At 32.7% G+C, this 23516-nt stretch overlaps 1 protein-coding gene across 1 annotated transcript in view; it reads left to right on the plus strand.

The window, feature by feature from the left end:
• ADGRB3 (adhesion G protein-coupled receptor B3) overlaps positions 1 to 23516 on the plus strand; it is a 683715-nt gene that overhangs the window by 608574 nt on the left and 51625 nt on the right. Inside the window, exons 21-24 of the mRNA XM_069487813.1 lie at positions 11145 to 11295; positions 13771 to 13840; positions 16749 to 16815; positions 19495 to 19580. Of these exons, the coding sequence (XP_069343914.1) occupies positions 11145 to 11295; positions 13771 to 13840; positions 16749 to 16815; positions 19495 to 19580 (374 nt within the window). The remainder of the gene's footprint in view (positions 1 to 11144; positions 11296 to 13770; positions 13841 to 16748; positions 16816 to 19494; positions 19581 to 23516) is intronic.

Below are 23516 nucleotides of genomic sequence, written 5' to 3' on the forward strand. Positions count from 1 at the left end.
TAGATCACCATTGTTTTTTGTGGCTGAGTAGAACTCCATGGTATACGTATACCATATTTTATTAATCCACGCATGTATTGATAGGCACTTGGGTTGTTTCCACATATTTGCAATTGTGAATTGTGCTGCTATAAACATTCAAGTGCAGATATCTTTTTTATAGAATGTCTTTTTTTCCTTTGGGTAGATGCCCAGTAATGGGATTGCTGGATCAAATGGTAGTTCTACTTGTAGCTCTTTGAGGTATCTCCATATTGCTTTCCACAGAGGTTGTACTAGTTTGCAGTCCCACCAGCAGTGTATGAGTGTTCCTGTCTCTCCACATCCATGCCAACCTTTATTGTTTTGGGACTTTTTCATAAAGGCCATTCTCACTGGAGATGATATCTCACTGTGGTTTTAATTTGCATTTCCCTGATGATTAGAGATGCTGAGCATCTTTTCATATGTTTCTTGGCCATTACATTTAATTTTATGAAATGATGGACCTTGTGTTCGTAATGCCCGCTGACTTCAATAATTCATTTCATTGGGATTTAGGTACTCTGTACAGGTAAGCTCAAAATTCATTTGCATATGTGTTAGTGGAGTCTACATAACCAAAAATATACTTGGAAATAGTACATGTCTCTGTTTTAGTTGGTGGTGATTTGAATAATAATGACATCACTTAATATAATTTGTGTTTGTTTATCATAACCTTTATTTATCATTTTTATGCTATCCATTTCAAAAAGAATTTGAGGTGACTTAAAAGGATATGGTATAATCATATAAAATTAATATGAGAAAATCAGAGTCCTTTAGAGAATAAGACAGTATATTATAGTGGAAAGAGCACATGCTTCTTCATTTGCTACCTGTGTAACTTCAGACAAATTATTTAACCTCTCTGAGCTTCATTTCCTCCTTTGCAAAATATTTACCTTGCAGCACTGCTACAAAATTAATGTTTAAGGTAGAGTAAGTGTTTGATAAGTTAGTTTTCTCGTCATCCTTAAGATGAAATCACACATCTTCAAATGTGCTTATTTTGCCAATAAAAACTCAATTAATATCTTTGACTAAACTCTTCATGTAATCTTATTAACTATCATTTATTGAGCATGTACTATGTGTGAAGTTATGTATTACGTTTACACAAAGCCCTTTTTATCTATTATCTTATTTCATCTTAATAATAATTTACTTTTAGTCTGTAAGAACTATGGTCTTCTGAATAATGTAAATAGTAGTAATTAGTGTAGTCTTTAAAGAACTGCCTTTGAAGTCACTATGGTGATGAACCAAGATTTCTTCCCATAGCAGCATTCATATATAGGGAGTTACTGCTACGTCCAGAATTATATTATAAATGCCGTATAAATGTTTTATTCCATGTTAATAAGAAGATGTATGTAATTCTAATTTTTGTATTATAGACAAATCAATGTGTGAATGAATGAAATTATCTATTTCAAATAAGAATTGCTTTATATGTAGTAATTATTTTAGTTTGTCTAAGATTGTTGAAATGTTGCTATAACTGCAAATAATTCTTGATTTCTTTATAAATATTGCAATTAAACTATGCAGATATTGATACTCTTTAAGAGTTTCTAAATATTCTGCTGAAGTGCTTCATTTCAGTATTGTTTTTCATTTTTCTAGCAAAAGATTCTGTATATTTTGTATTCCGTGAAGGTTTTTTATATCATCTATACCTCATAAGAAACATTTTCTCTTTTGCTTTTTGAAATACTTACAAAACAAGTGTCTAAGATATTTTTTAAATGCTAAACCTTTATCTCATTTATTGGAATGTTGGGAATAGGGTAAGCATAGTATTACATGTTTTCTTTCTAGAATTCTTGAAAACCTGCCAAATGAAAAGCAGTGAATAATTACACTTCATACTCTAAGAAAATCATCACTATAATAATGTAATAATATTTTTTCAAAGTGTAATTAATGAATCATTAATGTTTGAAAAATAATAAGATGGACTTTTCTGATATGTCTAATAAGAAATAGAAAACATATATAAGCAATTTTGGAAAAGAAAACAAGTATTCCTTTAAAGTTATAAGAGAGTATTATATACAATATACTAACATATTGGAAAATATAAATGAAATTAAAAATTTTCTAGGAAAACAAAAATTTCCAAAATTACTTCAAGAAGAAGTATATAGCCTGATATCTTTAATTAGAGAATTCAATTTTAGATCTAGGAAAGCCTTCGAAGACTGTTTAAGAGAAATCTCACAATTTGTAAGTGAGAATGTTGAGGTCTAAAGTTTTTATGGCAAATGAAAATACTCTATTCATTAGCTTTGGAAATTAGGAGCTCATGTGTGAATCCTGTGGAAAGAAAATTCAGGGGAGATGCTAAATGTCAAAACAAAAAGATTGATCAGGTAGTAAAGAAGTTGATGTGTACCTTAATCTTTCAAGGAATTTGACCACAATTGGAAAGAGATAGAAGAAACCAATGAGAACCAGTGAAAATACACAATAAAAAGGAGGTTGGTTGGTTTAATATAGACAGTGCAACAGATTTGTAGTCTAAGAGATTATGTATATAAGCTAACTAAAAAAGGAGAGTGTAGAGCTGAACAAATATGGAATCAAAAGTAGTTACTATTTTTGCTGTTAGAAGTCAGAATGGTGGTTACCTTTGGGAGCTCCATATTGACTGGGAGGCTGGAGATATTCTAAATTTGTATCTGGGTTATAGTTATGTGGGTGTATTCATTTATAAAAATGCACCATCTTATTATATCTACTGCCAATAAAAAGTATATTTATTTGTAAAAAAATTTTAGGCTTTACTGTATTACATGATATATCAATTTAAAAATTTATCCTCCCCCCCCAAAAAAATAGTAGTTACTATGTAGCCAATCTTTATAGCAATCATATGAGGTAGGTGTTGTTATTATCCTTGTTTATAGATGAGGAAAGAGAGGCACAGAGATTTCAAGTAACAGCCATTAAATAAAGCAGATAGTATGTGCATGCACACAGTGTGACAAGAGAGACCTGCCTCCTGGCTACTCTGTTACACTTATTGTCTCCTGATAGGGGAAGGGCCTGCTTTGGGAAAGGAGGAGAATGGATGGAGTTAGGAGGAAATATGGTTCAGGAAATATGAAGATACTGATGGTAGAGATGGTCTGTACCTCATTGGTGATGTAGAAGGCAAGGCTATCTGATATAAGAGAGTAAGGAGGAAAGTTGGGGCTTGATAAAGGTGGAAAAGATTGTGAGGCTTAGGTTATGGAACGAGCAGAAAATATTTTCAAAAAGTCGTCAAGGAAGTGTTCAAACTCTGGGTTTGGAGACAGTGTTTTAACCCCTTCTCCCTTCATGAACCATATGACATTGGCCAAGCTACTTAGTCTCTCCAAACGCTCATGTGCAAAATGAGGATGGTGATCATTTGACCACATTTTATTCTATTTTATATCATTAGGAAAGCTCTCTTTTCTGCTTTCTTCTTTTTAGACTTTCTGTACTATTTTTTGTATTTAATTTTCTTCATGACTTAGAATTGGATTGTCAAACTAAAAAAAAATAAGATTTGATAGTAATTGCATCAAATATATTTATTGATTTGGAAGAGATTGACATTTATATAATAGTCTCTGCATTCACATACATAGTATATTTTCCATTTATTCATATCTTCTTTTATATCCTTCAATTAATTTTATAATTTTCTACATGAAATTCATGCACATTTTTGTTAAATGTATTTTAAGGTGCTTTATAGTTTTTTTTTATTGTGAATAGAACGTTTGCTTTTATCTGATCATTTTCCCCTAGCAATTTTGTTCTGTATGTCCAGTTTCTTTCTCAGCTCCTGTAGAACTTAGTCCTTTAGGTTTTTATTTTTCTACTATCCTATTATCTCTTTCTACCTTTTTTCCTTTTTTTTCCCTTTCTTTTCCTTTTTTTTTTTTGGCTTGAATTTTTCCTTTTTTTCATGTTGGAGGATTTTCTCAATTGTCTGATTATTCTTGGCTGTTTATTCATATATAAAAGAAAAGCACTAAAAAGTGCCTTGTAGTTCTATGTGGGTGGGTGGGCTTGCTGAAAGGTAGGCATGGCAATGTGTTCATCAAAGATGAACCAGTGTATGGAGACTTTTTCCCTCTGGGGGAGAATTTTAATCTCAAATTCTGAGAGTACAGGTAAGAGAGAAAAATTCCTATGGTTTACCTGCCCTGTGTGCCTACCCACTAGCCAGATTGGTTTCTGACTTCAGAACCTAACCCATTCAATTTCTCTGAGTCGAATCCTCCTTGCAACAGTGCTGGGCTGTGTTGGGGACTCCGAGGGAAATGGTTTCAATTATTCTGTAAATGGATTTTTCAACCAACTGCTCTTTTTCAGCCCCATGTAAAATGGTGTCCTTCTCTGTTTCATGTCCCTACCATTTCTAAGAATTAAGCTCTTCAGAAGGTCTTCAGAGTGAATTGGCTTAATTACGATCAGTATTTCCAATACCACCCCATACCCTACAAGCACATAGGCTATAATTTTCTCTACCATTCTGTGTCAGTTAAACCTTCTTCCCTCAGCATCTTCTGAACTGGTCAAGACCTTGAGTTTGCTGGGTCCACTGCCTATGCTCTTTTTCCTTGTGACTTAGTAACTTGTTCATTTTGGAGGGAGAAGAGAGAGGAATCTATCATGTTTAATTATACATTTTGTGTTACATTTTCTAAATGATATTGCTGGTGTATAGCAAAATTAGTTTGTATATTGATCTCAGTATATAGGAAATAGAATGTTTATATGTTAATCTTGTGTCTAGCCATCTTGTTGATTCTTTTTATTCTTGTAGTTTAAACATTGATTCTCTGGAAAAAATAAATACCACATGTACTCGCCATCAGATTGGTACTAACTGAGCAACATTAAGGTGCTCACATGATAGTAATATTCATTGGATGTCGGTCAGGTGGGGGGTGGGGTGTGGGGGTAAACTCACAACTAATGGATATGGGGCACACTGTATGGGGGAAGGGCATGCCTCTAGCCCTAGCTTGGGTGGGGCAAAGTCATTACATGTAACCAAAATGTTTGTACCCTCATAATATCCTGAAATAAAAAAATAAAATAAAATAAAAATTGATTCTCTTGGATTTTCTAATAAGGAGATACATTATCTGCAATGATAATTATATTGTCTCTTTCTTTCTTATTGTTTTTTCTTTTATTGTTTTCCTGAGAAGCTCCTGTTCAATTTAGAATAATAGAGATGATCATGGACATCCTCCTCTTATTCATGACTGATGGGAATTAATCTAATATTTTACTATTGAATATGATTTTCACTGTAATTTTTAGAAAGATCATCTTTATTAAGAATATTCACTTTTATTCATAATTTGCAAAGAATATTTTTTAAATGATCATTTGAGTTTTGAATTATAGTAAATGCATTCACGTTTATTGATGTGATCACATGATTTCTCTTCTTTAATGTGTTAATGTAATAAATTGTATGTAGGTCATTTTTGAAGTTGAATCATTCTGCATTACTGGACATACTGATTTGAAACTGATTTATTATCCTTTTATTGTATTTCTGGGTTTGATCTTTTACTTAATACTTTCACATTTATGCTAATAAGTAAAAGTGGCTTATAATTATATTGCTCATTTTGGTATCAGTGTCATGATAGCCTCCTTGTCAAATGAGTTGGGTGCTTCTAATCTTTTTCTTTGGCCTGGAAATATTTTATAAAATGGGAATTTTATATGTTTCTTGTATGCTAGAATTTGTCTGTAAATTTTTCTGAATTTTTTTTCTTTGAGGTGTTACTTCTTTTATTATCATATGTCTTTATCTAAGATCATTAGTTTTATCTCTCAGGCTAATTTTGATAATTTTTTTAGAAGAATGTTTTCATGTTTTTATATATGAAATATTTTTAATAACTTTTTTCATTCACAATATTTATTTTGCTTTTTCCCTCACCTTTTAAAAAATTACAATTGCCTTTTCCATTCTTGTAATACTTCACCTAGAAGAATTCTCGTAACCGAAATGTTTGTATCCCTGTAATATTCTGAAATTTTAAAAAAAATCACAATTTCCAAGGATTAACTGCTTTATAGGGCTTTTAGAGTCAGCTTGGGTTTTATAGATGAATTTTATTGATTTTTAAAGTTTTTCAGTTTGTTAAATTCTTATTTTATCTTTCTAAAACCTCTTCTGATTTCTTTGAGTGGCCCATTTATTTTCATTTTCTCTTGTTTTCTATCAATTTAAAGCTATGAATATCCTTAATACTATAGCAAAATCTCACCAGTATTGATAAAAATATTGCCTTAATTGTTATTCAGTTCTAAATATTTTGTAATTTAGATTCTTAGTTTCTCTTTAATTTGTTAATTATTTAAAAGCTTTTTTGACCCAAAGTAGAAAATTTGAATTTTGATTTCTAATTTTGTTGAATTGTTGTCTGTCAAAATGCCCTGTGTGTTTTAAGCTTTCTTGAATTCATTTTCTTGCACTTTCTGTTCTAAGACTAGTTAACTTCTGTAAATATTAATACTTCATTGATATTTTAAAGAACTGTACATGCTTTGCTTTTTATACATAATATTGCAAGGAAAAAATATTAATCACTTGTGTTGATTTTATTATAATCTGCCATATTATCATTATTTTTCTGTACTTTTTCTGTGTCTTTCTGAGAGCTATATGCTAAGTCCTTCATTATAATCTTACTTTGACAGTTTATCCTTATGGTTTCTCAGTTTTTGCTTCATATACTTTGAAAAATTGTTATTGGTTCCATAGAGGTATATTACTTCAGAATATACTTTGTGGCATGCTCCTTTTATCAGTATGAAAACTCCCACTTCATCTCTTTTAATGTTTTTCCCAATTTTACATTGTGACTTCTGAGTTTTACATATTAACATTTGCTTAGCATAGCTGTCTTTCTCTTTATTCTCAATCTTCTTGTGTCATTGGGTTTGAGGTATGTCTCTTAAAACCAAATTACTGGAATTAGAATTTTTAAAAATCCAATGTGAAAGTTTCTAACTTTTAACCAGTGAATTTAAAGCAGTCCCATTAATTGTGATTTTGGATATGTCTGGAATTATTATTCTTTTCTTATTTTTTTCTATTTATCATGTTTTCTAGTTTTTTGTCCTTTTGTCCACCTTTAATTGGACTGATAGATTTTTCTTAGTTCTATTTTTTCTGCTATTTTAAAAATACATTATTTTTTCTTTTTATCGTTACTTTAACATTTTTACTATAAATGTTTCAAAATATTTTTCTATCATCTCAAGTTAATCAGTATCTCTAATATGTCTGAGAACAAAAAACACAAAAAAGACTTAGAATATTTTTATTTTCCTCTGCTCCCTGGCAACATTCATCCCTCTCATCTTTTAACCCTCCCTGTTATTATTTTGCATTTTATATCCAGGTAGTTATATTTTAATAATTATATATATTTGTGTATATTAAACAGTTATTTGTACTTAATAGATTTTATTACTTTTTTTACTATTGAGCTCTCTTTTATCTCATTCCCTCCTTCTGGGGTTCCTCTTAGTGGTGTGTATCATCTAGCAATTCGTTCAGAGAGGGTCTTGAGGTAATAAACTTCAAAGTTCCTTTCAATTCTAAAAATACTTTGATTTCAGCCTCTCACTTTAATAATAGTTTGGCTGGGTGTAGAATTCTATCTTCAAAGTTACTTTCCCTTAGAACATTGAGGATATTATTCCATTGCCTTCTTGCTCACAAGGAATCTGATGTCATCCGATTCTTATTTCTGTGTAAGTAATCTGTCTTTTCACTCTGACAGCTTTTAAGATTTTTCTCTTTGTTCTCAATGTTCACGTATTTCATCACAATATATCTCTGTGTGCGTGTGTTTCATTTTTATCCCACAGCCAGGAGAATTTTTAAAGTTCTAAGTTATTTCCCCATGTTCTTTCTTTAAATGCTGTCTTTCCTCCAGTGTTCTCTACTTCTTCATTTGGGAAGTAATTTTAAACATATGTCAGAACTTCTGCGTCATCCATGTATCATAATTCTTTACTTTCCATGTCTTAATTCCCGCTCCTGACATCTAGCTTTGGGATATGGTATCCATCTTTAATCTGTTCTCATATGCCTTCATTTTTATGGAATTTCTCACAGTCTTTAGTAGTTTATACTTTTTTTTTCCCAGTTATCTTGAGAAATCTAGTCTGCTGTCTCTAAGGATTTGGAGTGCAGGGTGTGTGTGAGGGCGACAGTTATAAACAGCGCTCTGTTTGCCAAATTAAATTCATTTTAAGTTTTGCAATATTTGTCAATAATACTCATCAGCTGTAACACTGATGAGACCATACTGGGTTTTGGCAAAGCAGGTGGATCAGAACTGGGTGATGAACTTGAGGTGCTAGTAAGTCTCATGTTTGTAGTGGTGAGCTGTGAGCACTCAGCTATCATGGGAGGCAAGAGTGTACGCGTGGAGGCTGCACGAGGAAAAACTGTAGACCAGAAGTCACAATGGTGGATCCACTGGTATCAGTAATTGAAAAGGTGCCAAGATATAAACCCGTTTATAGAAAAGGAGGATCAGTGTTTGAGGCTTTTCAGTGAAAAAAGCCCTGGTACTGAGGGGATATAAAGGATAGTTAATCTTCGGGGATTTGCTCATTGGGATTTAGGTTATGCAGAAGACGAAATCAGACTCCTGAGCCCAGAACATTAGCAAGGCCAATCGTGTGGAAGTTGATGTGCCATTTATGGAAAATCTTAAAGTTTATTTAAAAATTGCTATTTATAAAAGTGATATATTTAAAAGGACTATGTGCATTGTTACAATTTAGCAAACATATTAGTGGAACAATCAACGTGTTTCATTGGGTTAAGTGTTTGATTTTATGCTGATTTGTCACATGATGATGAAGCAAAATGTGACTCACTTTCTCTATTTCTCAAAATCATAGATTTTCCTATACTCTTCATATAAGGTTAGTTTTGTGACTTTAGATGTCTTTAGTTCACATGTACACATCCTTTGGTTTGAGACAGCTTACCTTCATACTTGGAGCACTTTCAAGACATATATGAATATTGGTCTAGCCATGGTTGAATGCTACTGCCAGTAGAAATAGTCCTTACTTCTTCAGTTACAATACATTTTATCCCACAGGCTGTGGCCATATTATTGTCCAGAGGGACACGAGTTATTGAAATAAATGTCAGTAGCCCCAAATTACATGTTCTTCAGTTTGTGAAGTGAATAGCAGGGTGTCCCAAACTAACAAACACAATATAGAGAGAACAAATTTTTTAAATTCTGTATTTAGACATTGTGCACTTCATTATTTCTTACAGCATTTCAATGCATCCAGCACTTAGAGACTAACATTTCAACATTTTTACAGTGTTTGATATAACTCTTTATTGATAGTTTCAAAATAAGGAATAGTTTTGCTACCACATAAAACTGACATGAGGCAAACTGGTGGAAAGAAATGAAATGTGAATAGGAAGTGGTAACTAGTCTTTGGATATTAAATAGAAGAGTTATCTTTGAAATTCAAGTAGAGATCGGAGACTACAGACCAAGAATGAACAAAGTAGTAAGCCTGCAGATATTTAAACCTTAACTTGGGAAAAAAGCAAGTCTCGATGCCGCAAGTATAAGAGGAATCACAGTTGGTTAGAGCTGCTACATTATACCTGAAATGGGAACATAGGTATGTGGAAGAGCATTCAAGAAACCCATGATTTTATCATCTTTGTAAGCATAAACTTAAGTACTAAGTAGATTTAAGTAGTACATGAAATAAGGAATCACATGCTGAGAAATGGTAATACCTTTTTTTAGCGCTGCTTATACTAATGAGGATAATAGTCATAATTGGTTAGGCACTTGCTATATACCAAGCACAGTATCCTACTCAGCTTCTATACATTCTCTCTCATCATTGAAACAACTTGGTGAGATAAACACACTAAAGTTCCTTTTTAAAGAATTAGAAGAACTGGAAAGCTAAATTAATGCCTGGCAAATTCAACAAATAACCATATAATATGAATAACTTGGGCCAAAAAATAAAAATTCTAAGACATTCTGCATGAGCAATGGATTGGGGTAGAAGTGGGAAGATGGGAGTTGTATTTTTATTTCTTCATATTGAGTTTATTTTTTATTTATTCTACTATCTTTGTTTTGACATTTTCAACTTTTGAAAACAGCAAAACTGAGAATGATGAAGGAAGAAATTAGTTTTGCTACCAGTTCTGGTTTATAAAGACTTGCATTTCAGCAAGATTTACACAAAAAAATTGTATCCATTATGAAAAAAGTAGCAACCTTTAACAAAATGAAGTTGCTGATATTTTGCAGATGTGTTACAACTAATGGTCAGCACATTCAAAATGATTAAGTTCCATGAAGAAAAATATCTATAAAATCATAGCTCTGCCCTGCCCGTGACTCGATTAGCTTTTCAAAATGATTTGATTAGGAAGCACATTGCAGTGTAATAACAGAGAAGCAATGTATTAAGTACTTTAAAATGCATATGTTATTTTTATACTAGGCTATTAGCCAGACCTCATTTTGTACTTTGCTGTTATACCTTAAATATCACACACAAACAAAAGCAAAGTAATTTTTTCCATTTGAAAGGCTGTTGTACTTGCAATACAATCTTAACATCAACACAGATGAAACAACAAAGAAAAATTATCAGTTAAAAAGGAAGAATAAAGAATGTAGCCAAAATAATTATGCAAGATGTCTATAACTTAAAACAAAAAAAAAACAAAAACAAAAAAAACCCACAATTCTCATAATTATATTCCAAGGAAAAAAATTCAAGCAAAGCAGTAATTTTAATCTCCCTTGAGTTCAAATTTATATTCAGGGTTCTCCTCATTAAAAAAAAAAATACTGAATGCACAAATGGAATTAGGATATATATTTTTTGTACCATAGATATTGTATACAGCATAAAGAGTTTAGGGCTTCTAATTTCTGTAAATTAGAGAAGAGGTAGATATTTGAAATAAAAGCAAGGAGTGAAAGATTAACAATCCTCTGAAGGACGCATGATTTCCTCACCACCCACCCCAAACAGGTTCAGTGTGAGTCTGTTTTTGTTTGTTTCCACAGAGCATCTGTACAACCACCACTGCCTTTTTGCACTTTTTCTTCCTGGCTTCATTCTGTTGGGTTTTGACTGAGGCGTGGCAATCATATATGGCTGTAACTGGAAAAATTAGGACACGGCTTATAAGGAAACGCTTTTTGTGCCTTGGATGGGGTAAGCATATTAATATACCCTTTAATGCGCTTGTTAAAATGACTTGGAACACTTATTTTGTGAAGCAGCAGAGAATGATTATCCCCAGGTGTCTGATTTGATATATGAAAGTAGAAATACATGAGGGTGGTCATTTTTGAACACTTATTGGTCATTTGGAACTTTAAAAAAGAGTAGGTATTGAACCTACATAGTATGAGATGAGACCTGAGATATGTACAGGCAGAAAAGCAAAGTGCTTTCTGTTCATATTTTCTGAAAATGTAAATGTTTTAAAATGTTCAGAGCCCAAAGCATGATGGTTCACTAGGCATGTACTCCCTGTAAGAAAACTTTGAGGATTCCATTGCAATAATTCTCAAAAAAAATTAAGGAATGAATATCATAGGGAAAAACCTATGTAGAGTATGACTAGTCATCGCGGTTAGTCAATGGGGTTCTCAAAAGTAGAAACAGAATTGCTACCAGACTGAGAATTAATTAAATCTTTATTTGTATTTATTAGGAAAAGTTTCTCTCAAATTACCTTATGACATGGACATCTCAAAAATCTATACCATAGGGCCAATTCTAATGATAGCCTAGTTAATTTAAGAAACTAGTTTTAGAAAAATCCCAATTTTTTTTCATGTTTACCTTTGCATTTTAAAGGACCCCTACTAAAAACCTAGAACATTTTAGACCAAATATGAAACAAATACTTATTGTATCAGAAGATTGGAGAATAGGATGCTAGAGAGAACCCGAGAAACTACAATTAAGTGGACTCATTACAATACCAGAATAATTCATGCTGCAAAAATAGGATCAAGAACATTTAAAGATTACCCATCAGGTTTCAGCAAGGGTCTATCGTGTATAACTAATGTGTTAAAACTTTATTCACAAGCAAATGGGAAAGTAGTTAAGAAGAAGCTGACGAAAGTGTTTTGCTTGGACTTTCATAAAATTTGTGTCTAGATTCCATGACAAAGACTTTCTAAAGTGGAGCTAGTATTGAATCAAGGGACACTTTTGGCATGAATCATGACTTGTACTGTAGGTCCAAGAAATAGAGAATGCAGGTAAAGGAACACATTTTTGATGAAGAATACAGAGTGGTGATTTGCAGGATTAGTAACTACCTTATTTAAAATTGTTACTAAAGATCTTGAGGAGAGAGTCTGCAGCTAGTCTCCAAGTTGACAACTAATAATAAACTACTGTGGGTATCAAAAAACTAAGCTGATGGTGCTAGACTATCAGAAAGTCTGTGGGTGGGCAGAATCGTGGCAAATGAGTTTCATTATGGGCAAGTGCAACATAATGAATTTAGAAAAAAAATAATCTGAATTGTATGGAAAGAAGACTAATTTTTCAGTTATGACCAGAAGAGAATATTTTTTTCTAATGAAATTGGTCCAGTCAATCAAAAAAGTCAACAAAGGGCATATATGAAGGAGGAAGATGAAGAAGAGGAGGAAGAGGAAGAAGAGCAGGAGAATGTATATTACACATATTATATGTAGTTATATATAATTTTATATATATTAATATAATTTATGCTATATATGGTCACCCACATTTATTCCAAAAATGTGGTGTGTCCCTCTGAGATATGCTCCATAGTTCTTGTCACTAAGCCTCATGAGGGAATGTGATGTCACTGCAGCAGACCCAGAAGAGAACAGCAGGAAGGATGGGAAGTGATAGGAAGAAAGAAGATGGGCAGAGAGAGTGCCAGATGATTAGGTGACGGTTTTTTCGATCTGAAAAGGCAAACATGGTGTTCCTGAAAAGAAGCATGACCAAAACTTAAAAAAAAAACCTTAAACAGCATAGATTAGACAGAGGTTTGTTTACCAAAATGTAGGGAGGTTCCACTGAACTTGAAAAAGGTAAGTGTGATTCACATAAAAATAAACAAAAAAAAATGTTAGGTCAGAATTGGTGCAGGGATGCCAGTAATTGAATTCCCTGTTTCTACGTTCTTGTTATTATACGTAAATTATAAAGAAACGGTTAACTGATAATATTTTTTTTCATCTTATTATAAGTATTATAAGTACAACTTGATGTGGATTAATATGTGGCCAACTGAATGTTCCATTTCTGTAATATTCCATCACACCAGAACATCCAGTTTTTGCCTTCCTGATTTTATAACTATAAATTTCCTTTATAATGGTGTGAACCCCTAAGGAAAAAATATCTTAAAAGATATACTAAATCTCTGTTATTACTTCCCTTTAAACCCATGTCAAATGTGGTGGTAACCTAGCAACATCAGAGAAGTACAGTAAGTTAAAAACTCAGGTGTCACTGTCTTATTTTTGTACTTGAAAGAAATTTTGCAATGGAAACATACTTTGTTAAGTGATTCATCCAAAGGTAGTTGCTCTGATTTAAGCATCTGGAGTTTGTCCTGGCTTTTCTTGGACCAATACATACAGTTGTTATAGCTGAATATGAAGTGTGATATTGCTTTCCTTACAGGTTTACCAGCACTAGTAGTGGCCACATCTGTAGGCTTCACCAGGACGAAAGGATACGGCACAGATCACTAGTAAGTCCATCCACAGTGAGGAATCGTGTTCATAATTAAGCAAATCATCAAATAGTCTTCATTAGTCTTGATTGGCACTGTTGATGGCTTGCATTTTGTCATTGAGTCATCAATGGTAGAAATTGCATTAGTGAGGAATGATGTAAGGTAGCTTAAACATACAAAGGTTAAGAAATAAATGCTGTGCTGCTGTTCAGAATACTTATTTCAATTCCCCATTTCTTAGTAAGATCAGTGTACTTGGATTTTTAAATATTTCGGTATGTACAGTGCCCATTCAATCTCAAGTACTTTTTTTAGAACTGGATAAATCTTGACATATTTACCTTTTAGAACGTGATTCTGCTCTGAGCTTCTAATTTCATTGATAATAATGTATATTGTTATTAACTAAATTTGTCATGTTAGTTCAAGTTTTGTTGCTATGTTAGGGTAATACATACTAAACATAGATCAGAAGACTCAATAGATTCCACATTGGAAAATGCATGGGCTATGGAAAAAATTAGAAGGGAGAAATACCAGCCCATTTTATAGCTGTAGGGCTGATAAATTCTATGAGAAAATTAATAAAGTTTAAATGTGATATTTCAAATTTAAAACAATGCTTTTTCATGTTTTGCTTCATCTGCTCTCAAGTTGAGGAGGCAATCAAGAAATGGCAAAAGAGATGCATATCTAAAAAGGCATAAGTTTTAAAGTATGATGTTCTGTTTAATTGTCTTCAGGTTTGAGGGAGAAATCACTGCTAATTAGGCTTTCTGATGATTTCATCCAAATTGCAAACATACCAAGAGATATCACTTCACCTGCCCATCCTAAAGAAATTTCTGAAGAATTTAAAAAGCTTGTGTCATCAGAACATTTGGGGTTTTTTTAATGCAATCTATATTATTTTAAAAAATTCTAGTAGCATATATTGCAGAGCACTACTTACTACAGCACTATTACCTTAACTTATTAGTTTTACAGTAGTATAACTATTTTGGGATGAATCTAGTATTTGAAAGGCACTGTACTGGGAGTATAGAAAGAAGTGGAATTATAGATGTTATGTTTCAAAGAGTTTGTAACTAAAGCCAAATATAATGCAATGAATAATGTATTTATTTTATAACTACGCATTTTCTTTATAACACTGTAAACCCCTAGGGAAAAAACAACTTAAAAGATATATTAGGCCGGGCGCGGTGGCTCACGGCTGTAATCCTAGCACTCTGGGAGGCCGAGGTGGGCGGATCGTTTGAGCTCAGGAGTTCGAGACCAGCCTGAGCAAGAGCGAGACCCCATCTCTACTAAAAATAGAAAGAAATTATATGGACAGCTAAAAATATATATAGAAAAAATTAGCCGGGCATGGTGGCGCATGCCTGTAATCCCAGCTACTCGGGAGGCTGAGACAGGAGGATCGCTTGAGTTCAGGAGTTTGAGGTTGCTGTGAGCTAGGCTGACGCCACGGCACTCACTCTAGCCTGGGCAACAGAGTGAGACTCTGTCTCAAAAAAAAAAAAAAAAAAAAAAAAAGATATATTAAATCTCTGTTAGTATATCTTAAATGATATACTAAATCTCAGCTGGAAGATTAGCTTACACAAAACTATGGTAGAAATTTAGTTACATTCTCAAAGATAATAAGCTAACGTGTTCTGCCAGACTAAAGTCTTTTTTCTCCAGGTATTTTATAAAAAATAGTAGATATGAAATTGTCCACTTCAAAGGGAAGAAGTAAAATTTTATCTGTTGTTATGGCAAGGAGCAATAACTAAATGTAGACTTAGAATATACACATATATGTGTATGCATATATTGATAATACTCATTTGTGTACACATATAGTTACTAGATACAAATTTTTAATTAAGATATTTACATAGAGTAGCATTCATCCTATTAAGTGTACAGTTCTGTGAATTTTGACATACACATAAGGCATATAAGCACCGTCACAATGACTATAGAACGGTTTATTGTTAGAACAGATACAGAAAAGTCACTGCTATAAGTTTTACTTTCAAAGGCAGCACACTGATTCTGTAGACTGAGAAGAAATAGTGAAAGGGTCAAATGTTAAAATACAAGTGTGTGAAAAAGTGGGCATGGCTCCTTGCTTCAGCAGTGACTCAGGCTTCCCTCCTCTTGACTTTCTTGGATTATCCATGTGCAGATGCACCACCCTGCAAAGCCTCCAAGGTTGAGCACCATTCCCCTCATTTCCCTCTGCCATGAGAGAATGAACGTTTCTCCCCAAATGGGTTATCATGTCTCTATCAATGCAAACCTACAGCTCTTGGTGAATTTAGTCATTGAAACAAACACAGCTGTACTTATTTTTATTCAAAGCATATCTTCAGTGATTTTTCTTAGTAGTATGAGGAAAAAGTAAAATTAGAAGTTAAAAAAGCATGCAAACCTAGATTATCCTTTCCCTACAATGATGGCTTTTAAACCAGTTTCTCCCAGTATTTCAATGGCCTCAGGGAAGAGCAGGTAAATGGCACGTCTAAGATTCTAAAAACACATTGTTCTTGCTTTAAAGTACATTTGAAAAATTCCATAATGGATATAAAGCAGCATTTCATAAAATGTAAGTAATAGCCACCTTTGTAATAAAAGTAAATATAGAAATCTCACTACAATAGTAATTTGTCTAAAAATATTATAACTGCCTAAACTTAAGGCCTTATAATAAAAGTTTCTTTTCAGTGGGAGGTGTATAGTAATTCTCACTCATGAAATGCTCTAATTCTAGCTTTTTCTACATCTTCAGATGTATTTCTTTAATTAAATGCCTTTGAAATGTGCCAAAATTCCAAGGCCAAATGTATAATCTAAGATATTTGTATCATGCTTTAGCAGTTCTAATACTTACCACTAATTTTTCTTAGTTTTTATCTAATGTTTTTTTCAGCTGCTGGCTTTCTCTTGAAGGAGGACTACTCTATGCTTTTGTTGGACCTGCAGCTGCTGTTGTCCTGGTAAACACCGCCATCAACTTATTTTGTTTTCTTAGCAAAAGAAGACTACTTTGGTTCAATTAGAGTGGCAATTTCGCTAATGCATTTCTTGTGTGGAAATTTTAAAGTTCAATGAACTATTACTCTGATTTGAATGTCAATTGCTGTTCAGTCTTTTATTACTCTAAAATATTCTTATTTTGAATACTGAAGAATCTTAGGAGTGTGCTATTTCTCTTACAGTAATTTCAGATTTGTGAAAAAGTTTGAGTAAATATTAATAAATTCTTCCCTTTAATGTATAGAATCTCATCATTTATTATCATTTTGCCTTTTATACTATTTTGTATGATCCACAAAGTTATTAATAGGGAGATCTCTTCAAGGCTGCCACTACCAAATATCTAAAGAAACTATCTAACAGGGTCTCTCAACCTCAGTGATCCAGACATTTTGGACTGGATATTTTCTTGCTGTAGAGACTGTCCTGTGTATTTAAGGGTGTTCAGCAGCATCCCTTCCCTCTGCCTACTACATACCAGTTGCACCCTCCAGTTATAACAACCAAAAACGTCTCCAGACCTTTTCCAATGTTACCTTGGGGGAAAAATCACTCTGGTTAAGAATCGCTGGCATATGTTATACATAGGAATTTAAAATTTTTCTTTTTGGAATCACAAAATAATTGGTTAAAATTTTAAGTTATGGTAACATGAAAATTTTCCTACTAATTTGCCTTTCTCTCTCTTTCTCTCTCTGAATTTATTGATTACAATTCTTTCTTGCCCAATAAATCTTTGGAGAAAATAAGGAATGAAAGAGAAGGTCTGAATTAAATATAAAGATTCATGTCACTGTGCAATTAGATTTCTAATTGGAAAATTATCCTTTGATTTCTCAAACAATTCATTCAAAAAATTGGAAGCTAATAAAATCTTTCTTAATAACTTGGGTATATAACTTTTTCTTCCTTTAAATTTTGCTCTCTTCCTCTAAGCTGTAACAGGGGGCAGAAACTGTCCATGACTCACAAGAAAAATAAAATCAAGGCATGAGGCTTAGAGCGTAGGGAAATCAAAACAATTAGACACATTTTTGTCTGTTGCATTGAATTTTTATTTGATCAATTGAATCATTTCCCTAAGCTACTAGGTTAATACACATATAACCTTAAAATGAAGAAACAAAGAGTGTGTGTATAATTGAAACACCAAAGTATGGTCTTTGGAGTGGTGATAAGTTCCCTCATGATTAAGGTGTAGATTAATACAATCCATGGAATACATTTGTTCTTTTAATTCAAATAATGAGAAGTACAAAGATGAATAAGTATTCTCTTGATTAAATGGTATCTTGTCAGGAAACTACGAAGAGTGACACCTCCTAAGTCCCTACTTAATAGGTGTGCTTTGGATCTTCCTTACATCAGCAATTAAATATATTTCAGCTTTATGGTCACAGTTTGCATCAGCAGGGATTGGGGTTGCACCAAGATTCTGTTGCCCAGGAATCATAGAAGATAAGGGGCAAGAAAGGCATTAAAAAAAGAAAAGAAAATATTTTTCCATTATTATCTTGGTTTCCCCATTGGACTGGATTCCTTTATCAGCAAACGTTGGTAGATTAGAGAACCACAGGTGCTCATCATAATAAACTGTGACAAATAGACATCTATCTCTGTAGCTTTTTATAATTTTATTTGAGAAAGAAAACTATGTGTGAGAGTCAGAGCCTTAGAAAATGTTAAGTGTTCACTAGACCGTATTTTAAGCATTGGTGCTAGAGTCCATTGCTTCAAGGATTCTGGTGAGTTGAATAGGCTTTCCTTGTTGCCTAGAAAAACATGATGCATCAGATGGGGATGCTCCCCATCCCACAAAAAAGAATAACCATACTGCCTTAGGAATTAGGCCTCTGTCCTCCCTGCTGGGCACAATGACAAATTATCAATACCTTTGGATGCCAGGGCTCACCCTAGCCTCACACTCTGAGATTCAAAATATCTTGGCTCTAAGACATAGAGAAAACACATTTAACCAATTGATTTTATTCAGTGTTGACTCAGAGTAAAGAATGCTGGATTGGCATAGTATGGTGCCATTTAAAAGTTAGGCAACGGAAGGCTCATTTCCCCCAATGTAAACTGCAAAGCATGGAAACTAGATGTTCTTAATATGCTTTAAAACTTTGCTCACGCCTGTAATCCTAGCACTGTGGGAGGCTGAGGCCAGAGGATTGCTTGAGCTCAGGAGTTTGAGGTTGCAGTGAGCTATGAGATTAGCCTAAGCAAAAGTGAGACCCTGTCTCTAGTAAAAATAGAAAAATTATTATGGCATTGTGACACACGCCTGTAGTCCCCATTATACTCAGGAGGCTGAGGCAGGAGGATTGCTTGAGCCCAGGAGTTTGTGGTTGCAGTGAGCTATGATGTCGCCATTGCACTCTACCCAGGGCAACAGAGTGAGACTCTCTCTCTCTCTCAAACAAACAAAAAACTTTGAAGTAGCACACCGCTGTTAAATTACTGGGTATGCCTTTATGCACTTATACAATGTTTGAGAAGTGCTGCATATCACTACTATTGTGAGTATATAAAATTCTGTGGTGGTTATAAATTGACTAAAGATGGTTTTTCAGGAGAAACAGGGACCTGATTCCCTTCGATATCATTGAAAGGTCAACTTTGTTTCTGTTTGACAGGTCAACATGGTGATTGGCATTTTGGTATTTAATAAACTTGTTTCCAGAGATGGGATCCTAGATAAAAAGCTCAAACACAGAGCCGGGTAAGCTGCAATTGGTGGATTTTGAAGGTTTTTACCAGTGAATCCCATACTCCAATTCCAGATCATCACTGACTGCATTTGACTGTGCCTTGAATTTTGCTCTTGATGTACTAGTGAGTGCATCTGGTAGATTCTGCCATTCAAGCTTCCAATGCGCTGTTTTTAAATAATATCACCAAAAACCTAAAAATAACACAGCAGACCAGTTAAAAAATCTGAGTTTAATTGTGCATATTGCCTTTCTTGTCACATGAGATTAAATGTTAAGGCTAGACTTAAAATAGTTGTCTTTAGGTAAAGGCTCAAAGTCCTCCTAGTTTGGATCACAAAGGACAGGAGGTAGACTGAACACAATGTTGGTATATAACAGAACAGAATCGGGACAAGCAAACCTAAATAGGGCAAAAATGATGCCTTTTAATTAATTGTATAATCAGAAAAAATCTTCACTTGAAATAATCATTTATCAAACACTATATTTGTCATATGTTAATATTTTCATTTTTTGACATTTATAACTGGCTAGAGTTATTTATAATTTTCACTTGCACATTTTAACCACTTATAAAATTTAGAAAAGCATCTCCCTTAATTTTACTGTTATTATAATATCATATCTGATGACTTAATAACATTTGATATGAAGATTGATAGCAGCTTTTTAAGGTTACATTATCACATCATCCTATGAATTTGTAGAAACCTGAATGAAATATTAATGCCTTTGATTTTCCTTTTGTGTTTTTCTTATAAAATATTTATAGCATTTTCTGTTCTGTTAAACTGTATGTTCATTCAAAACTTATCCCTATAATTGTTCTCTTTTTCTTTCATAATTTATGGTATTACTTAATAGTCATGGTATTTGATCACCTACTGGTGAGAATTTTAAGTCCTTTGTGTTTTTATAATCTATGTAATGATTTATAAGATAGTCCAGGTATTTTTTCCATAGTAAAAGATTAGATAAAATGACTTTCAATATACAAATTTGATATCATTTGTATCAAACATTAGAACTGCAATAATGTAATAAAAACATCTTGGAGGTTCCTTCCCTAGAAGGGATCATGTCTCTCATATATAGACTTTTTTCAATGCAGATGAGTTTTCATAACATCTTAAATAGAAAGACTTGAACTTAGTACAGAAACTTAGCTTTCTTTTGTATTTTTTTACCTTTCTTAAAATTTCAAAATATTAAGGGAGTATAAATGTTTTTGATACATGGCTTGAGTCAGGGCTATAAATGTGCCCATCACCATCAATGAACCCAACGGGTTCATTGGACTCATTAGGTGGGTTTTTGTCCCTCTCCTCCTACCTCCAGAAAATGAGCTTTCTGTACTATTTGGACATTAAGTATTCACACAATTACTCTTGGTAGTGTCCCACATGTGGTGAGAATTGGAGTAATAGCTTCTTCAGTTATCTCTATCCAGAATATAATCATGTAATGATAAATCGATCATACTGAGTACTGGGTATAGAAACGCATCTCTGCTATTAGTGGTATAAACTTATATAATTTAAACAAAAAAAAGTTGGGGTTTCAGTGGTTTGGATAACACTTTGAAGTCAAACAAAACCATGCTCAATATCTAGTTCTGCAATGTATAACTGTGGGTTTGTCTTTGGGCATGTTACTTTATTTTTTCACAACTCAATCTCTGCATCTGTAAAATGGGGAAAATAACTCTTGCCTCATAGAGTATATGAAATATAATGTATATAAAACATGCATTAGAGTATCTAGCATGTAGCTAGCATTTATTCAGCTTTCTTATGATGAGTGAAATAAGGAAGCCAAACTGAGCAGGTTAGGTTCTTTTCAAAGGTCCCTGACTATCAATCAAGTGTCTGTGATTCCACCATTCACACGACATGGTGGTCAGAAAAAGAGGTGAGAGCATCAAAATGACTATAGTCCTAATGACTGATTAAATTCATAGTCAATAATTTTTTCTCATTTAATTATTTTATAGGTAACACCCAGTTTCATTCATAAAACTCTTTGTAAGAGATAACAGGTTTAGAAGAAATGACAATATTGCCATATTATGAATTTAGAAGTTATCCATTTTAATCTATATATTAACAAAGAAATTATGATTTTAAAACCTCTAATCTTAAAAATATTCTTAGCAGTTACATATGTTTCATGGGCAAAACTGGGTCATTGTTTTTTTGGTTCAAAGGCCACTGCCAGAGCAATAGATATGTTATAAAAGCATAATTCTGGCTACTGTCTAAAACATAAAAGGGCTATTAACAAATTAATGACTTCAGTTTTTAAAAAATATTTCTAATATAAAATACTATTTTAGTTTAGGTAAATATAGATTGAAATTTTTTCTCTGTTACAAAGTATGATTGAAAAAAATTCCAGAAGCTATGTTTGTTTGAATAATTTTAGTTCACGGAGAATTAATGAGGACAGTAATAAAGAAAGACTTCTGTAAAGAACAAATAGTCAAAATTACAGAAATATTAAGCAGGAGGCTAACTGACTTGAAAATTGATCTCTCTAATTATAAAAGCCATTTCAGGTTATTTAAGTATGCATACATATCAAACATTTCTTATGCAAGTATGTTATTATAGAATTGAATATTGTATCAAGATGTTTCTTCTTCCAATTTTTTCAATTTCTTTTTTCCCTATCTTCTTTTTATAATTATTTATTATAAATGACCATGCTTATAGTTTGTGCTCAATAAATATAAATGAATGAATGAATGAATATTTAATAAATAATACAATAGTTTGACAAGTTTATAATACCCAAATTGTATTAATTTTTTTCCAATACATAAAATATATTTACCAAGGGATAATTTATTGCAAATAACAACAAATCTTATATAACATGCTAATTGAAAAGCATGAAAACAGGATAAAACTGTATCTTTTTAGAACATCTTAAACAGAAAATTTAAATTTGCCTACTTTTCTGCAATGGATCTTTCTTATCTACTATTTTAAACTGGTTTATCTTATCTACCTGAAACTAAGAAACTATTTACTAGGATCCTTTATAAATTTAATGTGATTTTTCTGGGGGGGGCAGTACATTTCCTTTCCAGGGAATATTTTAGAATATTAACAATCAGCCAATCAGATCATACTTTTTCTTAAAGGAAATAAAACTGGGAAGGTAACTCTAGAATTTGTTAATTTCAAGATCCGTAGTAATAATGGGAGTAAACAGAACAATTTGGAAGAGTAATGAAATGCCCTGTTGGGTATACTGGTTACATTTAAACATATAGACAATTCAACTATTTTTAAATGTTTGAACTTTTTATTTTATAAATACATAATTTCCTCTACAACAAAGAAACAAGATTTTATTTTTCACTGCAGCAACTCGATTTAGCATCGTAGACTATGTGTTCTTCATATTATACTAAATTCTGTAGTAGCCATATAAACTGGGAAAAAACATTACATCACTCTAGGTCACTAATCTTTCTTCTACTTTATTCACATTCAATAGTAGAATGCCGGAGGTGTCCAATCAGTTAGCAGCAAGCACAGTTTTCAACAGTTAGCACTGAGTAAGGGAAGTATGTATAGAGCTCAAATGAAGACAAGTAAGCATTTCAAATACTGGTTTAAGATGTATTGTCAAACAAGTTCATACATAGATTAAATCACAGTTTTCAGGACTAAAATACTTGCTTACATTGTGTACTTAAAATTATTTTTTAGTAATTGTTGGCTTTTCAATCTTGTTTCAGAGCCTACAGACAAAATATCCTTAAATTGAGAAAGATAGCCTCATTCATATTCGAAGCACAAATACCAAATAGCCTATCTTCTGTGATAAAGGAAACAGTAAATGACTCATCCATACCTCTTCAATATTAATCTGCTCAGATCTAACAAGATTAAAGAAACTCAAATGTATAGTTAGGGCAGTGGTGCTCATTC

Source organism: Eulemur rufifrons, chromosome 15 (genome assembly GCF_041146395.1).
Source record: "Eulemur rufifrons isolate Redbay chromosome 15, OSU_ERuf_1, whole genome shotgun sequence".
Lineage (NCBI taxonomy): Eukaryota > Metazoa > Chordata > Mammalia > Primates > Lemuridae > Eulemur > Eulemur rufifrons.